The sequence below is a fragment of the Schistocerca nitens genome, chromosome 2, assembly GCF_023898315.1.
Source record: "Schistocerca nitens isolate TAMUIC-IGC-003100 chromosome 2, iqSchNite1.1, whole genome shotgun sequence".
Lineage (NCBI taxonomy): Eukaryota > Metazoa > Arthropoda > Insecta > Orthoptera > Acrididae > Schistocerca > Schistocerca nitens.
The window spans coordinates 699008259-699024313 of record NC_064615.1 but is presented as its reverse complement, the minus strand read 5'-3'; the positions used below and the strand labels follow the sequence as shown (position 1 = coordinate 699024313).

The following is a 16055-nucleotide window of genomic DNA, read 5'->3' as shown; positions in this document are numbered from 1 at the left end:
TCGCAGTCTTTAACACTGGTAGCATGCCGCGACAGCGTGGGCGTGAACCGTATGTGCAGTTGACGGACTTTGAGCGAGGGCGTATAGTGGGCATGCGGGAGGCCGGGTGGACATACCGCCGAATTGCTCAACACGTGGGGCGTGAGGTCTCCACAGTACATCGATGTTGTCGCCAGTGGTCGGCGGAAGGTGCACGTGCCCGTCGACCTGGGACCGGACCGCAGCGACGCACGGATGCTCGCCAAGACCGTAGGATCCTACGCAGTGCCGTAGGGGACCGCACCGCCACTTCCCAGCAAATTAGGGACACTGTTGCTCCTGGGGTATCGGCGAGGACCATTCGCAACCGTCTCCATGAAGCTGGGATACGGTCCCGCACACCGTTAGGCCGTCTTCCGCTCACGCCCCAACATCGTGCAGCCCGCCTCCAGTGGTGTCGCGACAGGCGTGAATGGAGGGACGAATGGAGACGTGTCGTCTTCAGCGATGAGAGTCGCTTCTGCCTTGGTGCCAATGATGGTCGTATGCGTGTTTGGCGCCGTGCAGGTGAGCGCCACAATCAGGACTGCATACGACCGAGGCACACAGGGCCAACACCCGGCATCATGGTGTGGGGAGCGATCTCCTACACTGGCCGTACACCACTGGTGATCGTCGAGGGGACACTGAATAGTGCACGGTACATCCAAACCGTCATCGAACCCATCGTTCTACCATTCCTAGACCGGCAAGGGAACTTGCTGTTCCAACAGGACAATGCACGTCCGCATGTATCCCGTGCCACCCAACGTGCTCTAGAAGGTGTAAGTCAACTACCCTGGCCAGCAAGATCTCCGGATCTGTCCCCCATTGAGCATGTTTGGGACTGGATGAAGCGTCGTCTCACGCGGTCTGCACGTCCAGCACGAACGCTGGTCCAACTGAGGCGCCAGGTGGAAATGGCATGGCAAGCCGTTCCACAGGACTACATCCAGCATCTCTACGATCGTCTCCATGGGAGAATAGCAGCCTGCATTGCTGCGAAAGGTGGATATACACTGTACTAGTGCCGACATTGTGCATGCTCTGTTGCCTGTGTCTATGTGCCTGTGGTTCTGTCAGTGTGATCATGTGATGTATCTGACCCCAGGAATGTGTCAATAAAGTTTCTCCTTCCTGGGACAATGAATTCACGGTGTTCTTATTTCAATTTCCAGGAGTGTATTTGTCCTGAGTCGGCCGTCTGACGTTTGATAATTCTAGCACGCACCTTCGTGCCTGTGAGTCTAATTAGTTTAGCCAAAGCAACAAACGTGTGCACCTCACACTGAAATCTGCCAGGATTTCAGGGTTCTGATAGGGAAGTTTCACGCGTTCTAATAATCAGAACGCCAGTCCGGAAATCTTGCAAATTTACGTGGATGCCTCGGAACATTTCAGCCGCCACAGCGCTCCACTCCTCGGCCACAACGGGCCGTTTTCTGCTGCCGCCTGAATCAAGGTGAAAGGGTAAAGTATTGCTGCACCGGCACACAGTTGTTAAATGATATTCACAGCTCCCTGTTCTGCGTGAACCGCAGTTTATGGTGTACTTGGTCGTAGCTGATTCCATTTGAAAAGAATTCGGACTCACAGTGGATTCATATAAACTAAGTCTGATTCAGCTGTAAAAGGGATTAAATCAGAGGAGAATTTGTACGGTTCCCACCCCAATGAATTCCTTGCCAATCGAGCACCATCCCTGTTCTGATTCATGCTTATCATTTTTTGTCAGATTTATCAGCTCGATTGTAGTTACAAAAGGATGAATAAAAACTTGTCATTATTTTTGTAAACTTAAATGCGCCACTGTTCTCACTCGTCCTCCTTCAACCATTCACTGTTTTTATTTTATTGTGGCGATTAATGGATACAGCAGCAATTCAAAATGCAATCGTACTAACTTAGTTAATTTGATGATTCATTTGAGTTCTGAGAGTGACTGCAGACATAAGCAACAAAAGTGCTCCGAGTAAATTCACTAATTTCTTATATAAAAATTACTGGTGAAGTTCACGATTTAAAGGTTCTTATATATATATATATATATATATATATATATATATATATATATATATATATATATATATATATATATATATATGATTAAAGCAAGTGACCTCTCGCACAGTGTTCATCCATCGTCTCTGAGACTTTGGCCCCGAAGGCATCGTAGGCCAGCTCTGGACTCCATGTAGGTATCTCTCAGAGGCACAGTAATAGGACTTCAAAAAAATTTTAGAGGACTTTTACTAATTTCAGACCTCGAATTGTGCTACCGATGAAGGTGGCGCATTGGTAGGACACTGGACTCGCATTCGGGAGGACGACGGTTCAATCCCGCGTCCGGCCATCCTGATTTAGGTTTTCCGTGATTTCCCTAGATCACTCCAGGCAAATGCCGGGATGGTTCCTTTGAAAGGGCACGGCCGACTTCCTTCCCTATCCTTCCCGAATCAGAGCTTGTGCTCCGGCTCTAATGACCTCGTTGTCGACGGGACGTTAAACACCAATATCCTCCTCCCATCCTCGAATTGTGCTGGACATTTCACAAGAAGAAGCGTCATTTAAGTTGAGTATTTCTTCATATTTAATAAGTATCGTCTTATTACAAATTGTTGGGAATGTTTCTGAGCCGGCCGGAGTGGCCGAGCCGTTCTAGGGGACTGATGACCTCAGAAGTTAAGTCCCATAGTGCTCAGAGCCATTTGAACCTTTTTTTTTTTAATGTTTCTGATTGAAAATAATTTACGCCGTCCTCTTGCATTCCCAACACAAAGCCCTGTTGTGTGGGAACCAATATTTCTGTTGGAGAGCTGTGATCACCGTTTATGCCCTCTCCTGTTCCTCAGTCATTGTGTCGTGCGGTATACCAGTTGTAATTGAACTAGACGAGTTAGGAACGGCCTTGCAAAGAAGTGCGAGAACTTCAGTGCACGATTTGTCTCACAGAGCTGCGCACGCACTCATACTGAAACTTTACAAAGTAACGGTAGAGTGTCGACTGACCAGTTCAGAAATAGTTGATCGATGTCAGTACTGAAAATGACTATTGCAGTCTAGTGGAAAATTTTGATTCTGAAAAAAAAAGGCTCTGAGCACTATGGGACTTAACTTCTGAGGTCATCAGTCCCCTAGAACTTAGAACTACTTAAACCTAACTAACCTGAGGACATCACGCACATCCATGCCCGAGGCAGGATTTGAACCAGCGACCGTAGCGGTGGCGCGGTTCCAGACTGCAGCGCCTAGAACCGCTCGGCCACCCTGACCGGCTTTGATTCTGAAATGCTGTGTTTCTGCTGATGAAGCATATCTGCTTTTATCGGTGTAGCTAAACTCTCAGAACAACTGGCGTTAGACTTCTGAAAATCCTCGTCACTTACATCAAGAACTTCTGCGTGGTAAGACACTAGCCTGTAGTGCTAAACAGTGCAGCGACTTCCTCACATTCTTTTCTAAGACCGCTCCTAAAACGTCTTTGTCTGTCTGTCTCTCTTTCTTTCCTCTCTCTCTCTCTCTGTCTCTCTCTATCAATCTCTCTCTCTCTCTGTCTCTCTCGAGACTTGAGACCAGTCGAACACCTTTTTAGATGAGTTACAACGTCGACTTTAGACCCCAGCGTCTAACATCACTACCATCTCTGGTTTAGGATTTTGAGAAAGACTGGGCTACCATTCTTCACACTGAAAGTATCCGCAGAAGAGTTATAGTTGTCATTAAGGCGAAGTGTAGACACACTGCTTATTAATGTCTACTAACAGGATTCCGAATATTTTTGATCAGATAGTGAATATACAGTGCATCACCTCACACTCAGCATCACTAGACTTCACGAAGCTCACATCGACAGCTTGTTAGGTTCACGACTGCACTGAAACGATTAAAACAAAAAGCAGTGACAAAAATAACATGTGTCTAAAAGACCACAACCATACAATCACATCGCTGTCCGCTGCCCATATCGACACAGTACTCCCTCACGAAGTTCCAGCGTAACTGTCGAAGGCAATACACGGTGGAGGGCCCTTAGTCGGCCGGAGTGGCCGAGCGGTTCTAGGCACTACAGTCTGGAACCGTGCGACCACTACGGTCGCAGGTTCGAATCCTGCCTGGGGCATGGATGTGCGTGATGTCCTTAGGTTAGTTAGGTTTAAGTAGTTCTAGGGGACTGATGACCTCAGGAGTTAAGTCCCATAGTGCTCAGAGCCATTTGAACCATTTGGAGGGCCCTTCATACTAAAATTAGTCACTCTCCATTTTTTCCATTACCATACTAACCAAGGGAAAAATGAGTGTAAGCTTCCGTACGCACCTTAAATTATCCTACCCTGTTCTCATGATTCCTGCTTGAGACACACAGCGAAATCAGTTTATGCACTGAGGCCAAAGAAGTCACGGGGCACCTCCTAAAATCCTGTCGGACCTCCTTTTGCCCGGTATAGTGCAGCAACTCGGCGTGGCACGGACTCAACAAATCGTTGGAAGTCCCCTGCATAAATATTGAGCCATGCTGCCTCTGTAGCCGCCCATAATTGCGAAAGTATTGCCGGTGCTGCATTTTGTATGCGAACTGACCTCTCGATTACGTCTCGTAGATGTTCGATATGATTCGTGTCAGGAGATCTGGGTGGCCAAATCACTCGCTCAAGCTGTCCAGAATATTCTTCAAACCAAATAAAATTGTGGCCCAGTGACATGGGGCATTGTCATCTATACAAATTCCATCGTTGTTTGGGAACATGAAGTCCGGGAATGGCTGTAGATGGTCTCCAAGTAGCCGATCATAAGCATTTTCAGTCAATGATCGGTTCAGTTGGACAAGAGGACCCAGTCCATTCCATTTAAATACACACCATTGAGGAGCCACTGGCAGCTTGCACAATGTCTTGTTGACAACTTGGGTCAACGGTTTCGTGGGGTCTGTGTCACACTCTAACCCTACCATCAGCTCTCATCAGCTGAGATTGGGCCTCATCTGACTAGGCCACGGTTTTCCAGTCGTCTAGCCTCCAACTGTTATGGTCACGAGGTCAGGGGAGGCGCTGCAGGCGAAGTCGTGCAGTTAACAAAGGCATTGGCGTCAATCGTCTGCTGCCATACCCCATTAACGCCAAATTTCGCTGACTATTCTAATGGATACGTTCGTCGTACGTCCAACGTTGATTTCTGCGGTTATTTCAGGTAGTGTCGCTTGTCTGTTAGCACTGACAACTCTAAGTAAACGCCACTGCTCTCGGCCGATAAATGAAAGCCGTCAGCCACTGCGTTGCCTATATTGAGAGGTAATATCTGAAATTTAGTATCTCGACACATCCTTGACACTGTGGATCTGGGAATAATAAATTTCTTAACGATTTCCGAAATAGAATGTCCCATGTGTCTACTTCCAATTACCATTCTGCTTCAGTCTGTTAATTGCCATCGTTCAGACATAATCACGTTGGAAACCTTTTCACATGATTTACCTGAGTGCAGATCACAGCTCGCCAATGCACTGCTGTTATATACTTAGTACAAGCGATACTACCGCCATCTGTATATTTGCATATAGGTATCCCATTAATTTCGTCATCTCAGTATGATCTACTCAGAGAAGCGGTTCTCTAAACTTTCTCAACAGAGATTAGTGGGAATAATGTCTCCTTTCATCCAGCAATTCCCATATGTGTTGTTAGACTTTCGTGTTATTCTGATATGTAACGAAAATTGCACAGAGCCATTGTTTCATTCCACTTGATAAGGAGCGTACACGTCACACTATAATCTTGTGGCGTGTTTCCAAACATGTACACTGCATCTCTCCAAAATCATCCCAGCTACATTCCTTTGAAGTCGAAGCAGGTAGAGAGCTAAATCGACGGTGGGAACAGCCGTGGCTGTGGTGAAACCAAAGAAAGAGGAAAACTTTTTAAAGGCTTTCAGAAGCTGAAAGTAAAAAAGAAAGTACTTTGAAGTGAGAATAGGGGGAAGGAACACTTTTTTATTTCTACTGAAGGTTTCCTCAATCACTTTTTAGCTTGAAGGACAGAAGTCAAGAGTCTACATTTGACTGTGGACAGTGTATTGAAAAATTACCAACTGAAAAAATAAGAAACAGTTGAATGGGAACAGGGGCTAATTCTTAAAGATATACTAAAAGAAGATACAGAAGTGATCGTAACCCAATACGAAAAATAAATATTATTTATGAAACGATGTATAATCCTGGTATAAAACTTAAGATACTGGGACTGACTGATAAGTTGGCTACTTCCTACAAAGAAACGACTGTTCGGATTCCCGAGTAGGAAGAATGTTGATTGAGTGTGAAAGTCTTATAGTGCCCTGACTAAATGATAAGGCGATTCATAAGATGTAGTGGAAGACAGAATATACAGTTGAGATAACCCGCGAATGTTATTGTAAAAGTTGAAAGTTCTGAATTGACACCATGTAGGTGAGAGCAATTATCCAGACCCACCCACACATGAAACATTAAGAAAGTATCAGGCTGGTGATAGCCAAACAGTGAGGACTAAAATACGCCATTCAAAACGAAAGAACAGCCGAAAACATCACCAAAAATATCCACAGCCTGTCCTTATCATGAAACCCAAAACAGCAAATCTAGAAAATCCACCAGATTTAGCAATTGTAAATAACTCTATAACAGGACAATGTCAATAAAGATTGTGGCTAACAACCAGAGCACACAAAAAAAGTAACCCTTCATTGTAAGAGAATAAAAAAGGCAAATATACGGTGTGCAAGAAGAGAAATTTGTTAACATCGAGTGTAGATTTAAGTGTCTGGAAGTCGTTTCTGAAATAAAAATAATTTAGACAAGAAGAGAATAGAAGCTTTCGAAATGTGGTGCTACAGAAGAATGCTGTAGATTAGATGGGTAAATCACATAACTAATGAGGAGGTATTGAATAGAATTGGAGAGAAGAGAAATTTGTGGCACAACTTGATTAGAAGAAGGGATCGGTTGGTAGGGCATATTCTGAGGCATCAAGGGATCACCAATTTAGTATTGGAGGGCAGCGTGGAGGGTAAAAATCACAGAAGGAGACCAAGAGATGGATACACTAAACAGATTTAGAAGGATGTAGGTTGCAGTAGGTACTGAGAGATGAAGAAGCTTGCACAGGGTACAGTAGCATGGAGAGCTGCATCAAACCAGTCTCTGGACTGAAGACCACAACAACAACAACGGGGTGCATCTGAAATGAATGTAGAAAATGAGAGGGCTGGCAGAGTGGGTCGTAACAATCACATTTCACGTAGGAACCCAAGTTTGCGTCCGTCAGCAAACAGCGCTAGGCGTCATTGACAGGGCCGTGCACTGCCAAGAGCGTAGGCACACAACATTCCATCCGGACCGTCATGGTAGCAGGTCTGCAGGGCAACGTTTTCAGTGTATTTGTGGCATCAATGTAAATGAGAAGTTGGGATGAAATTTTATAACCTTTAATTGAAGATAGTTACAAGAAATTCTCGAAATCACGCCTCCCTGCTTAAAGGTACGCCTTACAACGACGGTAGAGTGATGCCACACTCTTTCAAATACTCATGGCAAAGTGGAAATTGTATCAAAAACTGCCACAATGAGCGCTGTCAGCTTTTCATCAGTCGCAATGGGTGTTTCATACACAAAACAGATTTCAAGTGGCCCCAGAAGAAAAAATCAATGGGTGTCAAATCGGGGGAACGTGCAGGCTACTGCATGCTACCTAGTTCTCACCAAAATTTCATCCAAATGATGAATGACCAAGTCAGTCAGGTCTTCGCACCTGCAACACAAAATGAATACACCAAGTTTCGAAGTAGGCCTTAAATGCACATGTGCCATTAGGAGAACATGCCATTGGAAAACGTAAAGTGAACCTGCCTCTTGTAGGAACCTGTGGATGGCAGTAAATCCGTGTGAATGTGGCACTCGACAATTTGTAAACCGCCAAAGGTACAAACTTTGGCCAGCTTGAGCATTTTTATCCACCATCCTATAAGCACATTACATCTCTGCCCTTAATCCCAAGAATAGCACTCCATTTCCTGTCCGCTCCACACAATAACAAACACAAGTGTCCCCATTTGGTGACAATCTGATGCAGGGCAAACCATACTCTGCAGCATGCCCAGGTGCTGCCCTCTATGCAACACCTATCGAACAGGCATTTTCACAGCCAAAAGTAGCGCGTTCATGTCCCCTTAAGAAGTGAAAAACCTGTAGTGTTGTCCTGCCTCGCATATCCGTAGCTGTGTTGACTACAACGTTTGCAAATAAAAGTCATAAAACTTCAACCCGATGACTCTTTTACAGTGTTTTCATAAATACATTGAAATCGTTGACCTGCAGATCTGCCACCATGACGGCTCAGATGACATGTTGTGTGCTTACCCTCATGACGCCATGCGACATTGTTCAACAACACCTTGTACAGTATGCTAAGGGATGTGGACATGGGTTGCTATGTGAAATATGCTTGTTCTTTCCCACTCTACAGCCTTCTCATTTTCTACGTTCATTCCAGATACAAGCTATATATATATTGCCTGACAGAAAAAATGAAGCATCCAGAAGACACAATCAGATGCTAGTTTCATGTCATGCATGTACGCATGTTTGTATTCCATTTCACCTGCTTCATTTCCTGCATATTTATACTTTCTTCTTTCATCAGTTAAATTAAATATCTCCTTTGTTATCCAGGGATTTCTACTAGGCCTGGACTTTTTGCCTATTTGATCCTCTCTGACTTTACTATTTCATTTCTCAAAGCTACCCATTTGTCTCCTACTGCTTTCCTTCCTCTGTTCTAGTCAATTGTCACCTAATGCTCTCCCTGAAACTCTCAACAGCCTCTGGTACTTTTAACTTATCCCGATCCCATCTCCTTAATTTCCTATCTTTTTATAATTTCTGCAGTTTTAATCTACCGTTCATAACCAATAAATTGTGTTCAAAATCCACATTTGCCCCTGCAAATGTCTTACAATCTAAAACCTGAGTCATAATCTCTGTGTGGGCCACAGTGGCTGAGCGATTCTAGGTGTTTCAGTCATATATTTATCTGATCTTTTTTTCTTGTTTTGGTGTATGGAACCTGTCCCTCAGTTGTAAAAGTATTTTCGAAACCCACTGTATACCCTACCAGGTAACAACACTAAACATGGACAATACTACAGCTCTGCGATGAGGGTACAACCTGACACAGAAAATTGCAACTCTAATTATTTAAATACCAGCTATGACGTGTAATTGTACAAAGTTATATTGACAACTGGTCTTGTCTTCTGTGCACTTAACTTTTTTGGTCAGGCTGTGAATTCATCTCAAAGTAGCACTTATAACTGTCATCTTCAATTCTTCGTTCACAGTATTCATATCATTTTATTAATTAAATTTAATATTTCACACGTTATTTAACGATTTCTACCCAGCTTCCCAATTTTGCATAGTTCTTCCAATACTTTCTTCACTATTTCATAATTCAAATTATCCTTTAATCATCTATTGTATTCTTTCCCTCTGTTTATGGTAGTCATTATCTAATGCTTACTTTGAAACTCTCGACAAAGCCTTATCGTTACAGCTTCCCAGTCTCCATTTCCTTATTTATCTACCTTGTCCTATGCTGACCTCGCAAGTGTGTTTTAATGTACTGTTGTGGTTGATCGTGGTGGGGGCTATCTACGCTACGATAATCACTTCATTGTGCTGTTTATAGCAGTTCATTATAATTTCTATTTTCTTGTTCCTGCCACGCCCCTACCACATACTAACAGATTATGGTCTTACTTGATTCTGTGTTGAAAATACTGGACTCGCCATACCTGGAATTCTGATCTTTCTGGCTTCACACTTCAGTAAGTCCCACTGTTTGTAACTTCAACCTTTTCATTTGTATTTTCAACTTCTTCAATCTTCCACCGCGATTAGAGATCTAACGTTCGGAACCTTATTCTCAGGCCGCTGCTTTTATTTATTAATTTTTTTTACAACGTCTCCCTGAATAGTTCCCTCACACATAATTGAATTATGAACTATTTATCTACGGAATATTTTACCAAGGGCATACTATCATCGTTTACGATGAGGTAAAATTGCAAATCTGTTCATAATGTAAATCGATTGTCGCATTTTGACAATTATCGAATTATTATAGAGATGGCTGTGAGTCCCGTTGCCATGGTTTCAGCTATGTTGATGTCTGTAACAAAGCCGCGAATTCCGATCGTCACGCAAATACTGAGGCTGAAAGATTTAACAACTATATCACTATTTCGTGTACAGAATGTTTCTCTGGGACTGGTGTGAACCGATGTTCTCGTATTTATTCTCCAATAGCGAAGACATGACTTGAAATGCATAACACGCTTGTGTGACGTAAAAATTTCACTCCGAAAGAATTATTTGGTATTGTGATATAATTAATTAAAAATAAAAGTTGCTTACTTCTTGAAGCTGTTAGGTTTATCAGTCACGATAATGTCATTATACTTCGATTACAAAGTACAAAACCCTGATTTAGCAGCTATAAACTTGGGTGTGGACTGGCATCATCAGCATTCGCTGCTAGCAGTCTCATCATACAGCGAAAGCAAAGGAGGATTTGTGAGCATTTACGATGAACTGGTATGTGACAGTGTTAATACGAAAGTTAACTGTTGTTTGACTCATACCATGATTTACCATGTATCAGTGCATATGCTTTACACCCATACTGAACTTTTATGTAGGACTTCCGTTTACAGTGAAAGAATAAATTTATAAGATCCACGTAGGTTGGGAAATATTTTGTTATTTCAATTATCGTTGGAGGGAGTGTAGCGGTATAAATATAATCGAAAAAAGTAAAGGAGAAAATGTATCATGTTTTTACAGAAGGTGAAGGGTTCTAGACTTCCAGTAATATAAACAATTTGAATACAGACAAGCATCTGAGCACTGTATACAGAAAATCAACATCCACCTTTATTGTCAGTTTCTATTTATCACTCGACAAGCGACAATCTATCCGTACATCAACAATATGATAAGATCTTATACTACTGGTTAACAGAATTGTAAAAAAAAAAAGTGTTTTTTTAACTGACGCCAGTAAATTCAGTTTTTGTCGTGCATATTTTTAATGCTACTCATCTTTTAGGTATTTTTGGTACCAGACAAAATGAAATCAACAGCTCTATAAATATATTTTCCAGTTGTAGAGGTTGAATGGATATGTTATCCTTTGACCTTCTACTCTCTTTTCTACATTTCGTATTTATCTACTAAAGTTGTGTTAGCAAGTGCACTGAAGTCTGCCACATCTCCAGTCTTGGAGATGTAATGTGCAACCAGTACAGACTTTAAAGGGTAATCATAAAATGATAACATTTACTATATGCCCCATCTCTTCCTCCCCCACCCCCCCCCCCCCCCACCCACCCACTACCACTGTTTAATTTTGATAGTTGTTGCATGGGTTAGGGCTATCTACTATCTACATAGTATGTACCAAAATACTCTCAGGAATTTTCTGTATTATGAGTAAATAGGCCTATTGTTATTATCATTGTGTAATACAGCAAATTAACTTTGCAGTTTTAGTATTTACAGAGAAAAATTGTTCACTAAGCAGCAGGTGTCAAGAGTGAGGAGCTCTGTCTGAAACTGTAAATTGCTGAATCAGTTGCATGGAGGGTTCTCATGTTGATTCTTGCCGAAGATGACTTGACATGTACTACCATAAAGATCAGTTTACTACCTAAAATTTTTGATCCCTGTTTGTTGTATTCTCTAGTTTGGGACAAAACTGTCACCTTCCAACATAACCTAGACATGCTGCAGATCTCTCTTTCAACACAACCAGTATTTCTAATAAAGGGGAGGGGTGTTATTACACCCAGGCCATTAAATTTGGTCTTCTAGTGCTTCAGATTTGCACTGTTGCTTATGCTGTGACATGAGGTTTTGTACAGTTTATGATGATAAAACCAAGAATTTATCACAGCACACATAAGTACATTATTATTGGACACTCTGTGTGCACAGGCCATGATTCCTACTTTTGGGTTAAAATATATCAATGAGTTATTGAAATGTTTTCTCTTAGTTATATTGTGAGACATTATGAGCATCTCTTTCCTGGATTTTCATTGGGATGAGTTTAAGTGCAGCATATGAGTGGGCAGAGATCCAGGAAAAGAGGGGTTGTGGAGGGGCGCACAGGTGGTGGATGCTAGGTCATGGTTATTATGTCTTCTGCTAAAAGTGTGTATATTTTTACATATATCAGTTTCGAAATTTCTCAGCTAATTTTCGGATAATAATGGACTCTACTTTAGGCGATCAGCTCCAGAGGACCAAGTCTTTTTCACCAGATTCTATTTCCTGCTTTCTGTCACCAGTCGCCCTCTATGCTGATCTGCAGCAAGTCCTCATGGATTCCATCTTTGTACCTTTTCTTTCATCTGTCTGGTGTCCTTCTTCCACGTAGAGTAAAATGCATTGATTTATTCATCCGAATGTCATGCCCTGCCTATACAAGCTGTTTGGTTTTCAATAGGTATACAATGTTTGGTCTGTTGTAGATCTAATCAAGCTCACAATTATGGCAAATCCTCCACTCTCCAGTGATCTCATATTGTACTGGATCACAGACCATAGATCTTCCGTAAGACTTTCCACTCAAAAATGAGAAGTTTATTGAAGTCTTTTTTCTGGGGAGGGGTAGTGTTTTGTACAGCTGGAGTTTGAAATTCCTTGGGAGACTGCATGCTTTAAAAAGCTGACTCAGACTGAAGTATGATTGATTTGCGGAAGATATTTAAAATTGAGAACCTTTTTTGGGATTGGGTTCTGACTACCACAGTGGTTGGTGTGCATTTCTTGAATAGGCATGACTCCTGCTCATCACCAGGTACTTGGTCTTCAATTCATTCACAAGGAGACCAATCTTGTTCTTTGCCACTCCCATGCTGTTGCTCATCTGCATTGTTAGATTTGGACAATAGGACCATCTTTTCAGATGTGAGGTGTGTGACTTTCTCACACTCTACTTAGATCTCTTTGAAACCCATATGGAAAACTTCTCTTGTTATCTTCTTTAGCATGATGTTGAGCAATACCGGTGGCACACCATCTGTTTGTCTCAATCTTGTGTTTGTGTTAAAGTTATCTGTTACTTGGTTCCCAAGTATCAAACTAGGCTGATGAGTTTCTTTAATATATCAAACTTGGTTAGGCACTTCCGGTGGACACTGTCATGTGCCTTCTTAAAATACACTCCTGGAAATTGAAATAAGAAGACCGTGAATTCATTGTCCCAGGAAGGGGAAACTTTATTGACACATTCCTGGGGTCAGATACATCACATGATCACACTGACAGAACCACAGGCACATAGACACAGGGAACAGAGCATGCACAATGTCGGCACTAGTACAGTGTATATCCACCTTTCGCAGCAATGCAGGCTGCTATTCTCCCATGGAGACGATCATAGAGATGCTGGATGTAGTGCTGTGGAACGGCTTGCCATGCCATTTCCACCTGGCGCCTCAGTTGGACCAGCGTTCGTGCTGGACGTGCAGACCGCGTGAGACGACGCTTCATCCAGTCCCAAACATGCTCAATGGGGGACAGATCCGGAGATCTTGCTGGCCAGGGTAGTTGACTTACACCTTCTAGAGCACGTTGGGTGGCACGGGATACATGCGGACGTGCATTGTCCTGTTGGAACAGCAAGTTCCCTTGCCGGTCTAGGAATGGTAGAACGATGGGTTCGATGACGGTTTGGATGTACCGTGCACTATTCAGTGTCCCCTCGACGATCACCAGTGGTGTACGGCCAGTGTAGGAGATCGCTCCCCACACCATGATGCCGGGTGTTGGCCCTGTGTGCCTCGATCGTATGCAGTCCTGATTGTGGCACTCACCTGCACGGCGCCAAACACGCATATGACCATCATTGGCACCAAGGCAGAAGCGACTCTCATCGCTGAAGACGACACATCTCCATTCGTCCCTCCATTCACGCCTGTCGCGACACCACTGGAGGCGGGCTGCACGATGTTGGGGCGTGAGCGGAAGACGGCCTAACGGTGTGCGGGACCGTAGCCCAGCTTCATGGAGACGGTTGCGAATGGTCCTCACCGATACCCCAGGAGCAACAGTGTCCCTAATTTGCTGGGAAGTGGCGGTGCGGTCCCCTACGGCACTGCGTAGGATCCTACGGTCTTGGCGTGCATCCGTGCGTCGCTGCGGTCCGGTCCCAGGTCGACGGGCATGTGCACCTTCCGCCGACCACTGGCGACAACATCGATGTACTGTGGAGACCTCACGCCCCACGTGTTGAGAAATTCGGCGGTACGTCCACCCGGCCTCCCGCATGCCCACTATACGCCCTCGCTCAAAGTCCGTCAACTGCACATACGGTTCACGTCCACGCTGTCGCGGCATGCTACCAGTGTTAAAGTCTGCGATGGAGCTCCGTATGCCACGGCAAACTGGCTGACACTGACGGCGGCGGTGCACAAATGCTGCGCAGCTAGCGCCATTCGACGGCCAACACCGCGGTTCCTGGTGTGTCCGCTGTGCCGTGCGTGTGATCATTGCTTGTACAGCCCTCTCGCAGTGTCCGGAGCAAGTATGGTGGGTCTGACACACCGGTGTCAATGTGTTCTTTTTTCCATTTCCAGGAGTGTATGTGAAGATAACATGAAGGTCTTCACCATATTCCCACTTTTTCTCTGTTAGCTGTTGCAATAAAGAGAAATTGTCGTTGTCCACAGCCAAACAGCCATGTCTTAAACCACTCTGATATTCACCAAGCACTTCTGCAAACTAGTGGTTTCTATCTGTATAAAGTTGGACAAAATCTCACTTATCTAGTTTGAATGACTTCTGCCTGGTTTCCTTCTCATGGACTTTTGTTCTTATTCAGTTTCATTATCTGATTCTTTCTTTCCTCCAGTGTAGGTGGTGGATAATCTAAATCTACAATGTCAGAAATTTGAACAGATCTTTAGGTTCATTACCATTGAGGATACCCCTGAACTATTGATTCCCTCTCTCAGCAATGTTGGACTCATTGTTGAGTATGGTCCCCATATTGTCCTTAGTGAACTTTTGGCAGCGGTCATGTCCCTTCTTAAAAAAGTTATTTTTATGGTACAACTTTTCCACCTCTTGGCCCAATAAATCTTTTTGAGCCTCCTCTATCTCTGCTTTGACGTACATTTTCTTTCCTGTCCTCAGGGTGTCTTAGGCAGTTCTCCATACTTCTTCGAACTGTGCTCTTCTTTGTGCAAAATCTGTGACTCGTAGCGAGCTCTCCTTGGGCTCCCTTCTATTGATTAATGCCTTAATGCTTTTATCCTCAAACCACTACTTCTTGCTCCAGATCTGCTTTTTGATGATTGTATTTTCCACCTCATTTACACCAACCTTGGCTTCTTTCCATACTCAAAGGGTTCTTCTTGTGAGGCATCCACCACTCTACAAGGCCATTTTGTAAAAAGAAGAAACCACACAACAGTTGCTGACTCAACAATCTTATATGATATATGACCAGTTTCAGAACTTTCATGATCTAGTGTAAACTGTAATAATGAAAATATTATATTATAAGAAAATGAGAAGGTATCCTCAACTAAAAAAAAGTCATATGTATAATTATATAGTTATAATTTCTAAAATAAAATAAAAAGCAGAACAGGACTTAAGTTACAAATAAAATCACATAACCATCTGAGGTCATTCGCACCCCCTCGTTGTCATGGAACAAAAGTTCTCTCTCAGAAGAGTAAAAAGGGGGACCTAGAAAGATCCCAAAAACTGACAGTACAATCGGACATTGACAGTCACCAGAATCATAAAACATGTAGGATGAAACAAAAATGAGAAGAGGAAAATTTTGCTGTGTGGAATTACTACCTAAATTTCATGAAACCATTCTGCCAAGCTGCCCCACCTGGGAACATTAACAGGAAGACTAAGCTATAGTATAGACTTGCTAGCCATGCATGTTGAGGGCGCAAATGGCCCAAGTGCAGGTGCAGTA

General features: G+C 43.3%; 1 protein-coding gene across 1 annotated transcript in view; it reads left to right on the top strand.

Annotated features, from left to right (window-relative positions):
• The first annotated feature begins 10210 nt into the window (after nucleotides 1–10210).
• The window catches only part of LOC126236856 (intraflagellar transport protein 140 homolog), a 267376-nt gene continuing 261531 nt past the window's right edge, over nucleotides 10211–16055 (top strand). Inside the window, exon 1 of the mRNA XM_049946468.1 lies at nucleotides 10211–10642. Coding sequence (XP_049802425.1) covers nucleotides 10496–10642 — 147 coding nt within the window. The 5' untranslated portion in view covers nucleotides 10211–10495. The remainder of the gene's footprint in view (nucleotides 10643–16055) is intronic.